This window comes from Ambystoma mexicanum, chromosome 12 (assembly GCF_040938575.1).
Source record: "Ambystoma mexicanum isolate Mex_15411 chromosome 12, UKY_AmexF1_1, whole genome shotgun sequence".
Taxonomy (NCBI): domain Eukaryota; kingdom Metazoa; phylum Chordata; class Amphibia; order Caudata; family Ambystomatidae; genus Ambystoma; species Ambystoma mexicanum.
This window is the reverse complement of record NC_090936.1, coordinates 675,946,880-675,969,591: the sequence shown is the minus strand read 5'-3', so window position 1 is coordinate 675,969,591 and position 22,712 is coordinate 675,946,880. Positions and strand designations below refer to the sequence as shown.

Here is a 22,712-nt window from a genome sequence, read left to right as displayed (position 1 = left end):
TTTCAGTTATTCAGGGGAATAAGACAGGGTTGTCCACGTTCACCCCTTTTGTTTAATCTAGCTCTGGAACCATTACTAGCATATATAAGACAGGAACAAGGCCTTCGTGGTTGGTTTATTAAAGATACTTATAATGTAGAGACTCAAAGAGGACCCCCTATACCTAGTTCTAATAACAAATTCGTCCTATTTAACACTAGGTCTCTCGTGAAACATGCCATAGAGGTGGCCACATACATAGAGGAGAATAATATAGATGTTTAGATGTTTGTGCACTCTCTGAAACCAGGGCACATATTGCTGCAGCCCCTTCATTACACCTGGCCATACCTACCGGTTATAGCATGCTCAGATGCGATAGAAAGGAAGGCAAAGGTGGAGGAGTAGACATTATTTATAGGCTATCTCTCACAGTCTGGGATACCAACGGAACCATCATGGATGGAATGTAATCTTTGTATGTCAAGATCAGCATGAATGCAGAAGCCAGCCACACTTGTGTGCTCATAATTTATAGACCTCCTAATTTACCTGGGGACTTCACAGCTAATCTTTTGAGTATTCTACTACCATCCCTAAAATCCAATTCTAAATATACGATCATGGGTGACATGAACTTATGGCTGGACCACAAGGATGAGCTCATCGCACACGAGCTACGCCTAGCACTAAATGAACTAGGCTTTGAACAACTTGTTCACGATCCGACTCACAACTAGGTCATATCCTTGACTGGGTCGCCAGTCACAAAGTAGAAACCAGTGACGTACAAGTCTCCCAATATCCCTGGTCTGACCACTTTTTTGTGGAATTTACCATTATTTCTAGTTTCACTGAGAAAAAGAAACCTAATAAGGATAAAGATTTCTCTGCCCGCAACCTTAAAAATATGACAGCAACAAAGCTGGACCCTCTAATTGCATCGTTAAACAAACTTTCTAAAAGGGATACGCCAGAGGCACTGGCTAAAACCATATCAGACACTCCGCCAATATTTTAGTACCATCAAAAATTAAACAACAGAAGGAAGGCACTAAACGTAACCTATGGTTCTCCCTTGAACCCCAAAGACTAAAATCATATACTCTCAAAAGCTTTCATGTATGGAAATCTATTTGAACCCAAGATTCTCTAATAGATTATAAAACAGCAGCCAAAAAGTACAGAACAGCTATCATTGAGGCAACAAAAAGATTCATTTAATCATAGAATAACACAGGCCCAATCAGATTCTGAAGAACATTTTAAAATATTGAAGGAGCAGGAATGCACTGGCGGTATGAATGAAGATCTGGTCAATAAGGACAGCGCCTGGTGTAACACTATACAAAAAGCCATTCAAGATAAACTTGATAACATCCTTAAGGACATAAATATGAAAAAACTCAACTTAGACGATAAGACCACAGGAATTCAGGAATCCTGTACCAGATGCCCTGATATTCCCGTTTTTGATTTCTCACCAATTACCATAACTGAATTGTCTAGAATAATCAATAATCTTAAAACCACTAAATGTAAAAATGATATTCACACAGCCATGATGATTAAAACATGCCCACCAACACTGCTTAATCTGATATGCAAGTTTATTAACGCCTCACTGATTACTGGGAGCGTCCCTCAGGAAATGAAAGATGCCTCGGTCATGCCAATCATAAAAAAACCTGGCCTTGATCTGAATCTCGCAGAAAATTGTAGGCCTATTACTAATACCAGTTTTCTCTTGAAAATGTTGGATCGTGTAGCCTAATAGCCACATATCTTGATACATTTTCAGTTATACATGACCATCAGTCGGGCTTTCGAGTGGGCTTTGGGACAGAGACAGCTCTTTTAGAACTTAAATCCAAGCTCCTTGCGCGCTTGGATAAACAAGAATCCTCCCTGCTGATGTTACTCGATCTCTCGGCTGCCTTCGACCTGGTGGACCATACCATCATGTCCACCAGGCTGAGGGAAGTAGCAAACTTTTCACCTGCAGCGGTCAACTGGATCTCCACCTTTCTTAGCAATCGAGAAAGCAGGGTATTCTTTAGGGAGGGGAATCAGCCACCATCAATGTTACCATGGGAGTACCACAGGGTGCTTGTACATCACCATGTTTATACAACATATTTACCGCTCCCTTGTTTGCCATGCTGACTCAAGTGGGAGTGATATTTAGGAACTATGCGGATGACACACAATGTGTCATCCCATTAACTGGCAACTATGATGCCAACATTCTCACCTCATACTATACAGAAACTGGGCCCCAACTATGAGAACTTTGCATTAGGAGCTACAATAATCGCCCCTTTGGGAGTAGTGTTTGACCAACATCTGACCATGAAACCACATGTAAGCAGCCTGATAACATCTTGTGCCTACTATATAAAATTACTTGCTCATCTCAGACCATTCAAAAAACAAAAGAGCGCAGAAACAACTGCACATTCAATTATAGGCACAAAGATTGACTATTGTTCTAGCCTGTTGATAGGCACCGATAAAACCACATGCAATAAACTGCAAGTGGTCCAAAATGGTGCAGTGAGAGTGGTAAAGAGGCTTGACCGGAGAGATCATGTCACTGATGCTAGACGGAGCCTGCATTGGTTACCCATCCAATCACAAATACTCTTTCGCATTCTTACCATTACGCAGAAGTGTCTTCAGGGAAAAATGCCCCTCTACCTGCGAGAACTTCTTACTAATAAAACTCAAACTAGACTACTTAGATCCAGCCAGCAGAACTATCTGGCTATTCCAAGATGTAGGATGGTGAAAGTCGCCAATGCTGCCTTCTATGCTATTGCACCGAAAGCCTGGAATGACCTTCCCCTAGAAATATGCGTTATTGAGTCCCGTGATATTTCCAAAGGGAAACTCAAGACCCACTTGTTTGCTTAGCTAGTTGCAGGTATGACTCATATCTCCCAGCATATCATCTATGCCTATCTGTTACTTGTTGTTTCTGTCTTGTTGCGCCCTTAAGCCCAAGGGTCAATGCCCATGCACTATAAATTTGATAAAGTAAAGTATATGGGAGACAGGGAAGTTAAGGTTTTAGGACACGCTAATGGGTGTACAGTCATAATGTCGAAACAAAAATGTCGACAGACAAAAATGTCGACAAAAAAATGTCGAAAAAAAAAATGTCGACTTTCTCTTTTTTTAATTATATATTTATTTTAGGGGTTTGGGAGCTAAAAAAAAGGGAAAAATTTTAAAAAAAATTAAAAAAGGGGGGTTGGGGGGGGAACCCCCCATATAAAAAAAAATGCATTGAAAAAAAAGTCGACATTTTATTTTTCGACATTTTTTTTTCGACATTTTGACTGTCGACATTTTGACTGTCGACATTATGACTATAAACCACGCTGATGATATGACTATTGTGCTGGCCAACTCGGAAGGAGGAGGTACACTCTTGAGACACATGATAGAAGAAGTGGGATTATTATCTGGACATAAAATTAATTGGGGGAAAACTGTAATCTTTCCACTTAAAGAAAATTCTTCCAATAGGGCCTAAAATGACCGGAATTGTCAGTGGGCGAGTTCAAATGTGAAATATTTGGGGATATATCTTTTGCGTGGTATAAAGATAATGTTGGATTTTTTTATTGGTAAATTGATTGAAATACTGCAAAGAGATGTACGTAAATGGGATCGAATGACTTTGAACATCTGAGCTAAAGCAAATGCTATTTAAATGATGCTACTGCCCAATGTTTTACACTACTTACAGTTGCTGCCTCCAAAATTCACTAAAAAAGGGTTTAAACGCATCGACAGGTTGTTTTTGGACTTTTTATGGGTTGTTGGGAAAAGGCCAAAGTTTCCCCGCCAAGTTAGAGAAGGGGGATTTGGGTACCCAGTTCTAGAAAACTATCACAGAGGGTTTCTGCTCAAGACAGCTTCTTGTTACTTTAGGGAAGGGAAGCGATCAGAACCGTTCTGGATATCATTAGAAAGGGACAGACTTAAGCCTTATTGTTTAGACATTCTATATTCCTTTGGGAAATTGCCAAAATCTGGGGTAACACTGGAATCTACAGGTGTTACAAAAACTGCTTTGTTTGAGTGGATTTTGGGGTGTGGACAAGGTTTATTTATGCATGGAGAATCATCTATTTGGCTTAATCCAGGGTTACAGTTAGATAATAAAACGCTAAACTGCAGAAGTTGGGCTAACAAATATATTCTAAAAATTAAGGATGTTTGGAGGAATGAGAAAATTATTTCCTCTGCAGGGCTAGTGGAACAATATGGATTGGGAATTAGGGAACATGGGAGATACAGGGCTTTAGAAAAATGGATGGTTGAAAGACAGCAGATGCTAAATTTTCAGATGATTGATAAGCCCAAAATGTGTGACCTGTTTGATACTCCGCCCCGTATCGTGTCAACTTTTGTTAAGCTAATGCTAATTGAATAAATCATGAAGGAGTCATCGGAGAGACTGTGACAGGCCTGGGTTACAGATTTAGGGAGGGATGTTTTGGTGAAAGTATGGGAGGGTGTATGGACGGCAGCAGTGAAAGCTAAAATGGACCTGAAGTTGCGTTATATTGATCAACAGGTTTTAGGCCATTTATATTGGACCCGGAGCGGATGAGTGTGATGGGTTTAATAGATAATGATCTATGTTGGGGCTGTCAGCAGATGAAGGGAACATTATTGCATATGCTTTGGGAATGTAAGAAATTGACGGATTTCTGGAAGGATGTATTGGACAGAATTGATGCAGATGTAAACATCTCCTTTCCGCAAACTTTTATGGCAGTGATTCTTCTATCAACTGAGGGTAGATGCGAGAATACATGCGATGCTTCAAGCTAGATTGATAAAGTTTTACTGATGGCAACTAAACAAATTATGAAAGTGTGGAAGACAAGAAAGGAGCCTCAGATAGAGAATTGGTTATTGGATATGCAAACACTTTCAGGCTTTGAAAAAATTCAATCAGTAAGACAAAATAGGGAGAGAGAATACTTGGGACGTTGTGGGCCTTTTAATGATTTGTATGGGTGAGTGTAGTTTGGGGTACTGTCGTTAATATGTAGTAGTTACTTAGGGGCAAGGTGTTAAGGTTGTGGGGGTGTTGTGTGGTTAGTGTTAGGTCTTGTGGTTTATGTTGTCCTTGTGTGTGTTATTTTACTTATTGAGCTCTGTGGGCGGGTATAAATTGTGTATGTTTACTTAAATATCTCATGGAATGTATGACAAATAGAACTGGTTGTTTGGTGGTCATAACCGCTCAATTGTTTTAGCTCCAGACCTACACACAGATCTCCAGTCCCTCCCACCCGACCTACACCCAGATTCCTCCACCCATTCCTCAGCACCCATATGCCCCCTTCCTGTAGACCCACACATGCCAACCCTCCTCTAGACCCACAAGCTCCAAACCCTTCCTCCAGACCCACATTCCCCCATCCGTCCATTGGTATGCCTGCCCCACCCCTACCTCAATTCCACATGCCACCACACTTCCCTCCAGACCCAAATGCCCCATACCCTCTCTACAGACCCATATGCGCCCATCCAGCTACTAGACAGACTTAAGTAACTTGTTGCCTCAATACTATGCATACACACAAAACACAATTTCGTACTCCTCAGGAGTGAAAAATCACAGGGAATGGCCAGGGGTGAGTGCACATTTTGCACTCTGCCCCAGACTCACATGCCCCATCCCTCCATCCAGACCCCACATGGCCCATCCCTCCATTCATACAGAGATGCCCCATCCCTCCCGCCAGACCCACATGCCACCATCCGACCGTCTGGACCCACAAGCCTCATCCCTCCCTCCGGACCCACAAGCCTTAGCCCTCCATGTCACCATAAACAAGCAGATGCCCCCAGCCAGCCCTATGCCCCCATCTCTCCATTCCCAGCAGATGCGCACATCTCTCCCCCCAGACGTACCTGCCTCCATCCTTCACTCCAGACCCACACCAACATGCCCCCTACTTCCCTCCAGACCCACATGCCCCCCATCACTCCCTCCAGATCGACAAGCCCCAATTCCTCCCTCTACCAACACAGCCGTAACCCTCCCTCCATACATACATGCCTCTCCCCTCCATTCACCCAGATGCTTCCAACCTTCCCTCCAGATGCATGCCCAGGTACTCCAGCTCTCCCACCAGAACCACATACCCTCAGCCCTCCCTCAACATGTAGCTGCCCCAGCCCTACAGACCCCAATCCCTCTGTTCACAGCCAGATACCCCTGCCGTTCATTCAGACCAACATACCCCCATCCCTCCCTCCAGACTCACACACAGGTGCCTCCAACCCTCCCCCCAGATCCCCACTGAGAGACCCATTCCTCCCACCAAAGCCATACCCAGATGCCCCATCCCTCCATCCTGATCCACACCCAGATTCCCCATCCTTCCCTCCAGATCCACACCCAGCTGCCCCATCCCTCCCTCCAACCTATATCCAGATGCCAGATCCCTCCCTTCAGCTCCACACTCACGTTTCCCCATCCCACCCTTCAACATCCACACACAGGTGCCCGATCCCTCCCTCCAGATCCACACCCAGACGGCCCATCCCTCACTCCAGATCCAATTCAAGGTGCCCCATCCCTCCCTCCAGATCCACACCCAGGTGACCCCATCCTCTCCCTCCAGATGCAGTCCAAAGTGCCCCAGCACTCCCTCCAGACCTAAACCACGTGCCCACTTCCCTCCATCCAGATCCACACTCAGAGGCTCATCCCTCCCTCTGCTTCAAACCCAAGTGCCCCATCCCTCCTACCAGAGCCACACCCAGACACCCCATCCCTCCCTCCAGATCCACTCCTAGATGCCCCACCACTCCATCCAGACCCATACCCAGATATCCATCTCTTCCTCCTGATCTACACCCAGAGCCCCATCCTTCCCTACTGATCCGTATTCCGAGCCCCATCCTTCCCCCCAGTTCGACACCAAGATGTCCCATCCCTCCCTCCAGATCCAAACCCAGATGCTCCATCCATGCCTGCAGATCCAAACCCAGATGCTCCATCCCTCCCTCCAGATCCACACCCAGATGCCCCATCTCTCCCTGCAGATCCAAACTCAAGTGCCCTAACCCTCCCCCCAGAGCCACACCGATATGCCCCCCACCTCCAGCCAGAGCCACACCTGGATGCCCCACACCTCCCTCCAGATCCACACCCAGACGTCCCATACCTCCCTGCAGATGCCCACCTGGATGCCCCACACCTCCTGCAAGATCCACACCCAGATGCCCCATCTCTCCCTCCTGATCCACAGCCCAAGCCCCACACCTCCCTCCAGATCCACAACCAGATACCCCATCCCTCCCTCTTGATTGGTATCCCTACAAAATATCCCCACCAAAAATATCGCCGTACATATGGCTGTTTGTTTCGCCAGAGGCTATATGTTTTGCGGAGGATATTTTGTGGGACCAGGGGTTGCGGGGGTGTCCCCCGCACATTTTTAAATAATGCAGGGGGTTCAGGGGTGTCCCCCGCAGGATCCATGGGTCAATAACGCTGCAGAAATATGGCAATATATTTGTATCGTGATATTTTTGCAGGGATATTAACACATGGAACCTCCTGATCCACACCCAGAGCCCCGTCCCTCTCTCCAGATCGACACCCAGATGACCCATCCCTCCCTCCAGATCCACACCCAGATGCCTCATGCCTTCCTCCAGAACCACACCCAGATGCCCCATCACTCCCTCAAAATCCATACCCAAATTCCCCACACCTCCCTCCAGATCTACACCCAGATGCCCCATCCCTCCCTCCTGATCCACACCCAGAGCCCCATACCTCCCTCCAGACTGACACACAAATACCATTTCCTCCCTCCAGATCCACACCCACATGCTTCATGCCGCCTTCCAGAACCGCACCCTGATGCCCCATCACTCCCTCCAAATCCAAATGCAGATGCCCCATCCCTCCCGCCAGATCCCCATCCAGATGCCTCATGCCTCCCTCCAGATCCACACCCAGGTACCTTCTTCCCTCCCTTCAGATCCACACCCACATGGCCCCATCCCTCCCTCCAAATCTGAACCCAAGTGCCCATCCTTCCCTCCAGAGCCACACCCAGATGTCCCATCCCTCCAGCCAGATCCACACCCAGATGCCTCAGGCCATCCTTCAGATCCACACCCAGATGCCCCATCTAGATCCGCACACAGGTGCCCTCTTTCATCCCTCCTGATCCACACCCAGAGTGCAAGACCTCCCTCCAGATCGACACATACAGATGTCCCATTCCTCCCTCAAGATCCACACCCTGGCGCACCATCCCTCCCTCCAGATTCACATGCAGGTGCATTGGTCCCTCCCTCCAGATCAGCACTCATCTGCCCCATCCGTCCCTCCAAATCCAAACCCAAGTGCCCCATCCCTCGTCCCAGAGCCACACCCAGTTGCCCCATCCCTCCCTGCAGATCCACACCCAGATGCCCAATGTCTCCCTCCAAATCCAGAACCAGATGCCCCATCCTTCCCCCAGATTAACACCCATTGTCCCTCCCTACATCCAGATCCACACCCAGGTGCCCCCACGCCTCTCCAGATCCACATCAAGGTGCCCCCACCCCTCCCTCCAGATCCACACCCAGATGCCCCACCCCTCCTTCCAGACTCATAACCACATGCCCAATGCCTCCCTCCAGATCCACAACCAAATGCCCCATCCTACCTCCGGACCAACACCCAGATGTCACCTCCTTACATCCAGATCCACACCCAGGTGCACCCACTCCTGTCTTCAGATCCACACCAAGCTGCCCCATCCCTCCCTCCCAAGCCACATCCAGATGGCCCATCCATCCCTCCAGATCCACACCCAGATGTCCAATCCCTACCTTCAGATCCACACCCACATGTGTCATCCCTCCCTCCAGATCCACACCCAGATGCCCCATCCCTCCGTCCAGATTCACACCCAGATGCCCAATGCCTCCCTCCAGATCCACACCCAGATGCCCCATTCCTCCCTCCAGATTCACACCCAGATGCCCAATGCCTCCCTCCAGATCCACAAATAGATGCCCAATGCCTCCCTCCAGATCCACAAACAGATGCCCCATCCTACATCCAAATCCACACCCAGGAGCATCCACACTTCTCTCCATATCCACACCAAGCTGCCCCATCCCTCGCTCCCAAGCAACACTCAGATGGCCCATCTATCCCTCCAGATCCAGACCCAGTGCCCCATCCTTCCCTCTAGATCCACAACCAGGTGCCTTCTTCCTTCCCTCCAGAACCACACCCAGATGTCATGTCCCTCCCTCCAGATCGACTCCCAGATGCCCCATCCCTCCCTCCAGAACCAGACCCAGATGCCCCATCCCTCCCTTCAAATCCACACCCAGATGCCCCATCCCTCCCTCTAGGTCCACAACCAGGTGCTCTATTCCTTCTCTCTAGAACCACACCGATTCCCCACACCTCCCTCCAGATCCACATCCAGATGCCTGATCCCTCCCTCCGGATCCACACCCACATGCCTCATGCCTCCTTCCAGAACCACACCCAGATGCCACATCCCTCCCTCCAGATCCACACCCACATGCATCATGCCTCCTTCCAGAACCACACCAGATTCCCCACACCCCCCTCCAGATCCACACCCAGATGCCCGACCCCCCCACTCCAGATCCACACCCAGGTGCCCTCTACCCTCCCTCCAGATCCACACCCACATGGCCCCATACATCCCTCCAAATCTGAACCCAGGTTCCCCATCCCTCCCTCCAGAGCCACACCCATATTCCCCATCCCTCCAGCCAGGCCCACACCCAAATGCCTCATGCCACCCTTCAGATCCACACCCAGATGCCCCATCCCTGCCTCCAGATCCGCACCCAGGTGCCCTCCTCCCTCCTGATCTACACCCAGAGCCCCATCACTCCCTTCAGATCAACACGCAGGTGCCCCATCCCTCCCTCAAGATCCACACCAAGGTGCCCCATCTCTCCCTCCTGATTCACACGCAGGTGCACTCTTCCCTCCCTCCAGATCAACACTCAGATGGCCCAACCCTGCCTCCAAATTCAAACCCAAGTGACCCATCCCTTGCTCCAGAGCCACACCCAATTTCCCCATCCCTCCCTGCAGATCCACACTTAAATGCCCGACCCGTCCCCACATGCCCCATGTCTCCCTTCTGATCCGCACCCAGATGCCCCATCCTTCCCCTCCGATCCACACCCAGATGCGCCATCCCTCCCCTCTGATCCACACCCAGATTCCCCATCCCTCCTTTCTGATCCACGCCGAGGTGCCCCATCCCTCCCTTCTGAGCCACACCCAGGTGCCCCATCCCACCCTCCAGATCCACAGCTAGATGCCCCATCCCTCCCTCCAGGTCCACACCCAGATGCCCCATCGCTCCCTCCAAATCTACACCCAGATGCCCCATCCCTCCCTTCTGATTCAAACCCAAATGCCTCATCCCTCTCTCCGGATCCACACCCCGGTGCTTCATCCCTTCCTTCTGACCCACACGAGGTGCCCCCTCCTTCCCTCCAGATCCACACCCAAATGCCCCATCCCTCCCACCAGAGCCACTCCCAGATGCCCAATCCCTCGCTCCAGATCCACACCCAAATGCCCCATCCCTCTCTCTGGATCCACACTCCGGTGCTTCTTCCCTACCTTCTAACCCACACGAGGTGCCCCATCCTTCCCTCGAGATCCACACGCAAATGCCCCAGCCCTCCCTCCAGATCCACACCCAGATGCCCAATCCCTCCATCCAGATCCGAACCCAGATGTCCCCCACCAACACCCTCTAGGGATCCTATTCTTGGGATCCATTACGTTATCATTCCACAGCCTCTTCATGAATCATTAGATTCCCCTCAAAGTTAGCCCATATGCCCTATCCACTGTTTTCCCTTGCCCTCTGCCCTCACATTAGCAGTTTACAGAACGCCCAATTCTCCTCCTGCCAGTTCCTTACCCTTGAAATCAGTAGATGACCCAGGACCTAATATGCTCAAAAGTCACGTGGCAAGGAGGAGGTGTATAGTTCTGGTTCCATAAACAGAATGTAATGCTATGCCTCCTTCTCTTCGCGTGACTTGGAGGAGAAATAAGCATACTTTCTGCACAATGTACACCTACCCTCGTTGTCTGTATGAATTATGCAGAATGTATGGTATTCGCAAGGACAAAGTTTAAATAGCATACATTATGCACAATTTAAACAAACCTTTGTGTCCTTGTAAATTGTGCAGAAAGTGTGCTATGTATTGCGAATAGACACTACCATCAAGGAAACATGTGGCACATAGCGTGTGAGCAAGCAAATTCTAGATGGATCACAGCAAGAATAACCCCTTGGGTTAATAAGTAACCTTCCCTTCCCCCTAAATGAGGTTTAGGGTGTACAGGTATGTACTTGAAAGCATAGTTTTCACACGGAATTGATTCAATGGATCAATGAAAGTCAGTTCCTGCCTTCAAATCAATCAGGATTTAGAACTAAATCATCCACTCTCCACAACATTATAATAATGACATCAGCTATAGAATATGCATGGGAGCAACGACATCTACCAGTTTATGGGGTCTTTATAGACTCCTCTGCTGCGTTTGACACGATCCTGAGAAATAAACTCTGGAACAAGTTGAAACACTGGAATACCCCTCCTGGGTTGTTGTCACCTGGGTTGTTGTCAATGATGAGGCTATTGTACTGGAGTACATCTGTAAAAGTGAGAAGGTAAGCTGTCTGACCTAATTCCAACTTGTGGGGGAGGAGGTTAAACAGGGTTGCAACTTAGCTGCAACCCTGTTTAACTTATTTCTGGCAGATCTAGTTGAAACATTTAACACTGTGATATCTAATGATCTTAAGATTGATACTTTCAAAGTAGGATGGCTAGGCTATGTGGACGATCTCCTATTATTGGACTATACACCAGATAAACTATTGGCGCTAGAAACCTTCGCCGCCAGTAATGGGCTGAGAATAAACCTTAGTAAGACAAAGGTGATGGTCTTTTCAGGTAGATCGAACTGCACAGTACGTACAAATAGGAAAAGGAAAATAAGGGCCGGAGGATTAAAGTTGTAGAAAGCTATAAATATGTAGGAGTAATCATAAACAGGAATTTATCTTGGCAGCAGCAGTGGACTGAAATAAAAACTAAATGCATGAATATTACAATGATGTTAAGTCACTTTATAGGTAAACAAGCAGGGATATCTATGAAAACAATATTGCTGCTTTATGAGGCAAAGATAGTATCCTTGCTTTTGTACGGAGCTGAGATCTGGGGAATAAAATGAAAGACGGAAATTAATAGATTTGAAGGAAAGATACTTAAAATCTTATTTCGTATGCCTACAAGTCTATCAACTGAATACATGTTGTTAGAATGCAATCAAATGAGGATTGGTAATGTGATGGAATATCGTTCTGTATAATGTTATTTTCTAAACTATGTATTTTAGCAAATGGTATATTGATGGTATGAAAATAATGAATGTCATTGAGAACAACAAGGTATATTACATACACTTTGGTATATGAAAGTTACCTATCAGAAATGGGCGAGAGAACACACGATCAGTTGGTTATCTTACTGGATAATGAGACGAAAACACTTGCTGAAAAAAAGTCATACATGAAGTTGGGCAAGAGAGAAATGTGATACTGTTTGCCACGAAAAGTAATAGTGGGATGTTCTTCGAACAAAGAGAAGACAATCAAGGGAGTCCCACATACTTGATGGCGTATCATGAAGCTAAAACAGTAAGCTGATACCTTGTTTTTAAGTTTCTGCTTCTCTAGAAGTGGTGGGAAGTAGATATGGTATACCACGAGAGAATAGATGGTGTCGCCTATGTGGTTCAAATAACACTGAAACTGTGCAACATCTCGTTTGTATATGTGGGAGCCTAAATGGAATAAGATTAAAATGTATCAAGCAATTGACAGCACATGTGAGTTAAGGTGCATAAATGATATATGGAAAAAAAACGTTTACAGGGTAATGATCTTAACATAATGTACCATATAATGATTTTTTATGACTATTGTTTGAATATTCTTAAACAACTCTCGTAGGATGTTTTTCATTGAGTTTTTGTACTTGCTTTTAATGAGAAATGAAATGGTTTCATGCTAATTAATTTTTATATATGAGAATAATCCGGTTATATTGGAGTGATAGTATATTCTTTATATTGTTGATGATGATGTGATGTAATATATGTAAAGCCAATGTGGCTAAATGCATATTAATACATAAATAAAAATAGTTTGGCTCTCCTGGTGCTGAAATGTCTTGGACAGTGCAAGCTCAGCCCACCTTTAAAACATTTATTTAAACATACCTTGCTTGCTTCCTTGGGAACAGCGCCATGAAAAAGTTAATTTTGTATTTAAAAAAAAATATTTATAAATTTACCTGCCCAGATTGAGCCTGGTGCAGTGAAATATTCACAGCCAATGTATCTGGAGAGTTGCCTTTACTGTAGAAATGCTATTACATATATGTTCATTTTCATTTTCGGTTGATGCTGGTTTCATAAAATGTTACTTAAAAATCTTGGATAGTTTGTTATAATGATGCATTACTGTCTAGTTGTGATACCCAATTGGGTATTTTAGCTTCCTTATGTTTGATTCTTAATTTGCAATTTAACCCAATGGTGTAAATCAGGCAACCCAGTCCCATGCTTTTAATCTTCTTGATTTTTGTACTTGCAGACATAGCAAGAAAAGCAGTGTATGTCGATATGAACATGGGGTTTAAAATACCTTTTCACAGGCAGAATGTAGAGCTTTCACCAGATTGTAATCCATCAAGAATATGTGCTAATAAAAGCCAGAACATGTAAGTGTGTAGCATTTAATTTCTTTATCAGCTAACTACCTGAATGAATTGTTTTAGTTTATACAACAACCAGTTTAGATCTGTGCTATAGAGAGATGCTGTGTAGGCATCAAATGCAGCAAAGAAATAGCAAGCTGATGCCATCTCCTCCAATTAAATGTGCAAACGTGGGTAAACGCACCATATGCGCAACATCGGAGACTATTGTTTGCACTGATATTTGGTTCATCGGTTATTGTACATAAAGCAGTAACATGGTTCCACTTTTCAGAATGATGGGCTAATTTGTTAGGTGTTTTCAAGTTGGCAATTTCATACTCTACTTTCACTACCAGCTCCATGTAGACACTTATCACACAAGGTCCAGCACGTCAACAGGTGTGGTACATAAGTTGCAAGGTTTCACATTCTTTATCACAACAGTGGACCTCCTATAACTGTTTCACTGACCTTAGGAAGAACACACACATGTCCTCATTCGTATAGGAAAGCAGTGAAGTCCCAGCAGTGAACGGGTTGAAAGGTTGGATAGAGTGATGTTGCAAGAGTAGGTGCATGTATTGTCACCAGCCCCAGTGTAACAGGGCTTGTAATGGTTGCAGGCTCAGATGCTTTAAATATTAACATTAGTATCATAAGCAAGTAACTGATGTTCTTTATACAGCGTGCTGTTTATCTTTAATGCAACCATTGGCTTTAGGTGTGACCTATGTATGACCCAGGTATGACTGGGTCAATCCTTCTCCCCAGGTGCTTCAGCAGTCCTCTGATGACAGGCTTTTTATAAAGGTTGAAAACCTAATGCAGTCTTCAGCAATGAGGAGCTATTTTAAGGACGTTATCAAAGAGATGTTGCCCGAGGGCCCTCAGCCTCTTGTTGTTCCGGCGTGTCTTACACCCCCTGCTACAGCTGCCCCACCGCTTCTGCCTTCCTGAACGTCGGTTGCAATCTTTCTACCGATTTCTGTGGGGGATCCTGCCTCGCCAGGTATTCTTTTGCTCCCAGCTTCCACTATCGCAGGGCTGCCTCCAACTTCACTACGACCAGGACCCCGGCTTGTCAACCCACTGGCTCCACTGGACCTTACAAGTGTGGTTATGTGTCGCCATTATGGTGGATGGGAAAGATGATGTCAAAGAAAGCTCACCTTGCCTGCCCGTGCCTTCTACAAAAGGTTTTTGGGCTCCTCCAGTTCTTGGAGATCCCTGTTTTTAACACTCCCCATCCTAAAATGAATGTCCTCTTAGCAGCTTTAGCCTTTTAGGGAGCTGAGAGGTATCACCCTGAAGGTTTTTTCCAGCATCCCCTTACTCTTCATTGTATCCCACACCAAAGCATTGACGGTCTAGTCTGCCCTTTCTCTATTGCGATCAATGGAAGATTTGTCTTTACAATGGGGCACGATGAAGAATCACCTTGCGTCTTTTCAAAGGCCAAGTGTGGCTTTTGTCTGCCTACTCCTTCCCTTGCCCCATCCTCCTCCCTTGCAATTCCATACTCTTGCCCTCTCGTAAGAGGTTAAGAAACCCTTGGAACTTGACACAGTAGAGAAGGGTTCTCATGATTCGAGGGGGCAGAATTATTTACCAGGCTATTCACAGTGCCCAAGGACAACCAGTCAGCCCTATGCACAATCCTGTAGCTTACTTTTTTGTTTCTTTACTTCCTCTAGAGAGGATCAAGCAGACCAAAAATGCACAGTCAGTTAGCTTTTAGTCAAGGAGACTTGCTCTGGTCAGTGGATCTGAAGGATGCATACTTCCATGTCCCACTTTGAGAGTCCTACTGCTGCTTCCTCCGCTTCTCTTTGTGCAGCAAGCAGTTCCAATTCAAAGTTCTTCCATTTTGACTGAATGCAGTGCCCATGGTATTCACACATATGAATAGGTTCTTATATTTCTGAGAGCTAGTGGCATCAGAAATAATCTCGCCCAAGAGGTTTTTATGCTCATGCAGAGAGGGCTAATATGGCTTTCATGTCTTTGCAAAGTCTGCTCCCCAGGGAGGTGATTGCCAGCACTACTAAATTGGTCTTGCCTTCTGCTTTCTGAAAGCACAACTGTCAGGATTCTAGCTCTTGGGCTGATGCTCAGTCTGGCCAAAACTGTAGAAACGCTTTGGAGTAAGATAAAGATACACACTATATTTAACATGGCACTTCTAGTTATGTTATGTTACGTTATGTTATATTGCATTTGTATAGTGACTAATGCCATTGGTATGGCCTCAAAGCACTGTGGGTGAACGTCCTTAGAGGATTAAAGTCTGCGGTATGATAATTCGTAAGAGGATTTTAGATTGTGTGTGCGCATTTTAGCCAGTCCAAAATCTATTTCCACCAGATGCCCCTATCATCTTCTGTGCCAAAATTAGACATCATTCCGGTTTGGCCTAGGCAGATGGAAAAGGACTGGCATGGTCAGATTGGGAGAGGCCACTGGTGAGGTACGGCTGCTTGAGCCTACATGTGCAGCTACACAAACTGGTAATTTAGATAATAAAAGGCTTTGATCCAGACATTGTGGGCGAGAAATCCCAGTAATATGGAGGAAGTGGTACTATGGAAGAGGAATACAGTAGTCACAACAGTGTGTAACACGAATGGATGTTCCCATTCCTGAACCAAACAGGAGCTGTTCTACATTTTCTTAATGTAGATAGCAACAGATGCTTTTGTCCTTGAAGAAAAGAGAAAATCACATGAAGAAAAGGTTATATTTTCTACACCTGTTGTTCCCAGCAGATGGGAAAATGTTCTCTGGATCTTCAAAAAACTTATGTTGATGTTGCCCTTCACCTTCCATAATGAAAAAAAAAATCAAGCCATGGGGATATGCACCAGTGTGTCCCAAAAGCGTTACTTCATCAGAATCCATGGTGGCTGCATTAGTGGGGAATATATCCACTAATCCTGTGCCAGAAACATTTACCCTGCCAACAAGTAGGCGCATTTGTCAGTCTGGGATGATATCTTGAAGGCTGCTGATGAGGGTGGAATTAGCATGCTAGTCATGCTGGACCTATCAGCAGCCTCGATAGAGTTGATTTTCAGATTTTGATCTCCAGGCGCTTCACGGTGGCTTGGTTGACCAAAAAAATAATGACCTGGTTTACCTCCTTTTTAACCAATCAAATACTTTACTTTACGGCATTTGTATCGCGCAGCCATGAACCCTTAGGCGTTAGGTCGCAGACGGAAAAAAACAACAACACAAAACCAAAAAGAGGGACCCTAATAAAGAAGCAAAACTAGGTAGATCTAGGGGCAGAGCGTTCCAGGCCATAGGGGCTGCTATAGAAAAGGCTCCTTTTTCCATCTTCTTAGACTTGCTTCTAAGTATGGTCATTAGGTTCTGAAGGCTGGACCTAATGGAACAGATATTTGACTTATTAGAAATCAGATCTTGTAAATACTTCAGCATTAAGCCTAATCTGCATTTCATAGTTATTGTCAATAACCGAAAAAGAATTTGAGAGGCTAGAGGGAGCCAGTGCAATGATCTCTTTGCTTGTGATACATGGTCATGGCAAGTTAATCCAGTCACTATTCTAACAGCCCCATTTTGCACCACTTGAAGTCTGTTAATGGCATTTTTACTGATCCCTATAAGAAGGCTGCCACAATAATCCAGCTTTGATCCCATAATGACTCTAGATAGGGTTTCAGCATTTGCCTGAGAAATAAAGGGGCAAAGGTGAGCAAGCAGTTTTATGAAATAGACCGCAGAGGAGGCTAGGCTTCTAACATGAGCCTTCATATCTAAGTGCTGATCTAACACCATACCTAAAGTTTTTACTTTCTTCTGTGGCTTGATGATCACATTGCCTAAATTAAATTCAGAGTAAAGTGGTCCCAGCTTCATGATCATGGATTGCGTGCCAACTATCATTAATTCAGTTTTTTCCCTGTTAAGGGCGAGAGTGTTATCAATCATCTATTTTTCTACTAGAGAATAAACTCTGTTGAGTTCCTCCTCATCAGAAGAATGGGAGCCTGCCAAAGGGACAACACTCCCTCCCGTTCTAAGGTGTCAAAGAATGGGGTAGTAAAGATTTTATAAATACAGGGGGACAAACAGGCCCTCTGAGGAACTCCAAACAACACTAATACAGCGTTCACTGCTGCCTCCTCTAAAAAGACATGGCTGACTCGAATATTTAGAAACGAGATGGTCCATTGAACTGCCTCCGGTGAAAAATGTTCTAATCCCCCAAGCCTGTCAGCCAAGATCGCATGATCTACCAAATCGAATGCACCTGACAGGTCTAGGAGCATAGGCATAGAAGCAGAACCTTTATCCATTTGTTCCAGAAGTCGTGATTTTAACTCCAATAAGGCAGTCTCTGTGCCAAAACCCTTTCGAAAACCTGATTGCCGAGCATTAAGGATGGGATATGAATGTTGGGAAATGTAATTGTAGGCCACACAATCTATAATTTTCAATAGAAATGGTATATTTGTTATTGGCCTGTAATTCAAAGGGTCGTCAACTGCAAGGCTCTGTTTTTTCAAGATTTGCGAGACCCATGCTTGTTTTATGTAAGATGGTACTTGGCCTTCAGAAAAAGAAGCATTGACAAATTTGCAGATGACGTCCAGGAGGGGAATCGCGCAAATTTTAATGATTATAGCAGAGAATGGATCATCTTTGCAACATGTAGTTTTGAGTTGTTCTACAATGAGCGACAGATCCTGCACAGATGTGGGGTTGAAGTGAAACTGGGGAATCGAAGGGCATCTTATGAATAAACCCTTCCCTGTGTTATTCTGCGGGGGCTGACCTATAGCCTTTTTTTGGGTTATGTTGTCCCTGATGGCGGAAAGTTTATTTTGCATTGAGTCCTGTATATCTTGACACCAATAGGCTCTCATTTTTATTGGGTGGCCCCTAGGTTTTGTGACAGTTTTATTTTCTTTAAGAATTTTAAATAATTCTTTAACATTGGACATTTATTATTCTTGTGTTGTGAAAAAAAATAATAATAATTGCCAGCACAATCGCTAATTTAAAGGCTTTTGCAACTGCTTTATATGTAGCCAAATGCTCAGGTAAAGGATTTTTTTCCAGATGTAATAGCATTTAGTCATCAGAGATTTACTCTTTTGTAATTCTGGTGTAAACCAGGCTTTGCTAGTTCTTTTGATGATGGATTCTCGCTGTTTTAAGGGTGCCAAGGTACTAGTGATGCATCTCAAGTTAGCAGTAATAACCTGTGACATGAATGCTGCCGAATCCTCCTAAGCAAATTCCAACCCTGGAACTAGTTAGTAAAGGCATAATCTTCTCCCTGATGATAAATTTAGTATTTCTAACCAGAGGGCCCAACAGATATTTATACTTATTCTTCAGAGGAAAATCCGCTATGATATAAAAATGTATAAACGAATGATCAGGCCATGGACATGGTAATACCTCAACATCCATACTCTGGATGTTAGTAGTTGAAATCCAGTCCAGGGTATGGCCCAAAAGGTGTGTTGAAACTCACACCCTTTGTTCAAAGCCCAATTCCAATAAGCCCTTCTCCATATCTGCGACCAAGAGATCTTCTGGGTGATCCAACCACAAGTTAAAATCACCCATGAGAAGGCATCTGGAATTAGGTTTCAACAAGGACAAAAAGAAGTTTGAAAGCGCTGATGTAAAATCCTCCGTGCAAGTTGGAGGTCTATAAATCAGGACAAGATTTGACAGTACGTCAAAATGGGCCCACATATTTCTGACCCCTTGCTGATTAAATGCAGAGTGCCCCAGGGTTCCTCCCTGTCCCCTCTGCTATTTAATGTCTATTTTCTCCCCTTGTTGGGCATTTTCTCTGCATTTTCTCTGCATTACCATCCATACGCCGACGAAACTCAAATCTACGTTCGGCCAAAAGAACCTGTTGAAGCAATGGGCAGAGTGCTATCCTGGGCAAATTGTTAGGAGTGTCTATTTCTACCTTAAATTGTTGAAACCTTTGATACCACTTATTTCAGACAAAGATCGCTCAATGGTAATTGGTTCACTGCTCAACTCTAGGTTAGAATATTGCTCCTGGGAATTCCAAAGGGCCAAATACAGCGGTTGCAGGGTGCTCAAAATGCTGTTGTTAGGCTTGTGTATTCACTGCCCAGATGCTCTGCTATCTCTCAGTTTCGAAGGAATCTCCACTGGATACTGATACAACAGAGGATCCTGTTTAAGGCCCTCTGCTTAATATTTAAATGTATCCATGGGTCTGCCCCTATTTATCTTTCCACAAAGATCGTCGCCTACCACCCAGACCATTGCCTTCGATCCTCAGGACAACATCTTTTGGTGGTTCCACCATCAAGATTCGTTTCATGGGGCGATAGACGCTTCTCTTGTGCGGGTCCGCGAGCCTGGAATTTGCTGCCATTTGATCTTAGGAAAATCAAATCCCTTGATACATTTCGAAAAAAGCTGAAGACCTACCTGTTTGAATAGCTGTTAGTTTGCGTATCTGGTATGCCTACCTCTAATACTATATTATCTGCGCACAGATGTAATTTTCCTTGCTTGGTTCCTATGGATATGCAGGTTACAAATGTAAAAATAAAAAAATTAAATCAAGAAAGATAGTTATCATAAACTGGAAAATATCTACAGCATCCCATCAGGGCATCAAATTCTTTGGTCATGCTGGCAATGTATGCCAGGGATTAGTAGGAGGAGATGGCCATGCTGATATACTTCCTACTTGATGACAAAGATATTTCTGAAGAAGGCACGCTTTCCACGACCATGCTATGCAAATTGACATGTACATCTCAGTTACAGGTTTTCACAACATAAACAATATCCAAGTGCTCAGGAGGTAGTACTTGTTAAATTATAGAGACTTTAGACTTGACATAAAAGTGAGACTCCTTCAACTGAAAACAGCTGTTCGGTAAGAATGTGAATGCAGCGTTAGTAGGAGTAAAAACGGCCATGGACACTCCTACAGCCATAGTGGCTATTATGCAGCATTACCCATATGTCTTTTAGGGTGTAAGAGGGAGAAACTACGGAGGTAGGGAAAAAAATCTATGTTGAGGAGATTGGTATGGGGACAGCAGTGAGGTACCCACCAGAAGCAAGCGTTAAGCAAACCTCTCTCCCCTCTGAGGAAAGCCCTCTTATTATTACATGTGGTGGGTGATATTTTCACTTTGCTTGAGAGAGGGAAAATATCATATCAAACTGGTGTGTGCTGCTGATTTTACACATAAGGTATCCCCTAGGATTCAACCAGAGTTAGGATTCGTAGCCTCCACATGTTTATTTGAAATTGGTGCATGCTTGTGAGTGACTGAGTGTACCTACATGAGTAGGCAAGTGTGTGTGCGCGCGCGTACACACTTGGCATGTGTATGTGCATTCATTAGTGTGTGTGTGTCTGTGAGTATGCGCAAACTTATGTTTGTATTAGTGTATGTGCATGCATGTTTGAGTATTTGTGTGTGTGCATGCGTGTATCTTTACCTGACACTACGGTGTGGCTGGCAACAAGTGATAGGATCCATGCAGCACCATTCATTGTGAACACAGACTGGCTGACCCAACTTGAGTGCTATTGCATGAGACATCAGTACTCGCATGTGGAGGCTGTTACCTGAGCTGGGGCTGCCTGTTGAGCTTCTCTGAGCTCCATCCATGCACCTCCTCCACACCTCTGGTCACAGTTGGCAATGTGCAAAGTTCCAAATCAGCACTGCATTCTTCACTGGATACACTGTATAGCACAGATTATCCTTGCCACACACAACCAAAAACATGCTCCTTCTCCACACCCTTGATCACAGGGAAATGTGTTTGTGCACATGTATGTAGACTAGAGTGTTGTGTCCATAGAGTAAGGAAGGCCTTACTCCCCTGCACCATGGAAATTGAGACTGTGGGCAGGTGTGTTTGGTGGAAGTTGGAAAAGCCAGGGCGGACATAGGTTGGGGAGAAGGATGAGGGGATGTATTTATTGGGAAAATCAATCATGGATGTGCTCTTAGTTACAGTGCAGGCCTTATTGGGCAAAGCAAAGACAAGAGTGTTCTACTGTGCCTGGTACTGCCAGGCATGCAGTACTGTCAGTGGCATAATTGGTCAAAAACCGTCATGGCTGTGATCTTAGTTAGAATACTGTCATTATTGGTAAAAGCCAAGGCAAGTGTGTTCTAACAGTGGAAAGCATTGCCAGCAGGCGGTATTGGCCTTGTCATTATTGGGCAAAGCTAGGAAAAGTGTGTTTTTGCAGTGGCTATTACTGCCAGGGAGGCAGTTTTGGCCTTGGCAATATTGGGCAAAACAGTCATGGGTATGTTTTTACAGTTACAGTCCTGGCATTATTGGAAAAGTCAGGAGAGGTGTGTTGTTACATTGGCTTACACCACTGGGTTTTTTGGGCAGTGCCATCATGGATGTGCTACTTAAAGCGGAAATACTGTCATAGATTGTGTGCGCTGGCATTCCGAAAATGTGTTAATGCTCCTTTGTATGTTTGGTGACCTAGCATCTATTGGATTATTTCATGTGTTAGCCTACGAAACTCAGAAATAAGTCCCACAGCCAAAATGTTTGTACATGTATTCAATTATTTCCTTCAGTTATTAATTGACATATTTGTATTAGTATTTGAAATTAATACAGTTGATTTTCCGATAACGTATAATTTAAGCCTTTTGAACAATCATGAATTGCCACTCCATTAGAAGCCAATGCACCGAGTGCTGCGTTTGAGGGGAAAGAATTAACATGAGAATATGCAACAAAATACTGAACACCTAACAAAAAAAGAAAACAGTGGTATGTTTTGTCATCTCAGTGAAGAGATAAAGGGACAGAGGGGTTGCGGAACTGTAACCACTCAACCAGTAGTCCCATGA

At 45.0% G+C, this 22,712-nt stretch overlaps 1 protein-coding gene across 1 annotated transcript in view; it reads left to right on the top strand.

Moving 5' to 3' along the window:
- The window catches only part of REDIC1 (regulator of DNA class I crossover intermediates 1), a 411,382-nt gene that overhangs the window by 355,982 nt on the left and 32,688 nt on the right, over window positions 1-22,712 (top strand). The window contains exon 4 of the mRNA XM_069630090.1: window positions 13,719-13,845. Coding sequence (XP_069486191.1) covers window positions 13,719-13,845 — 127 coding nt within the window. The remainder of the gene's footprint in view (window positions 1-13,718; window positions 13,846-22,712) is intronic.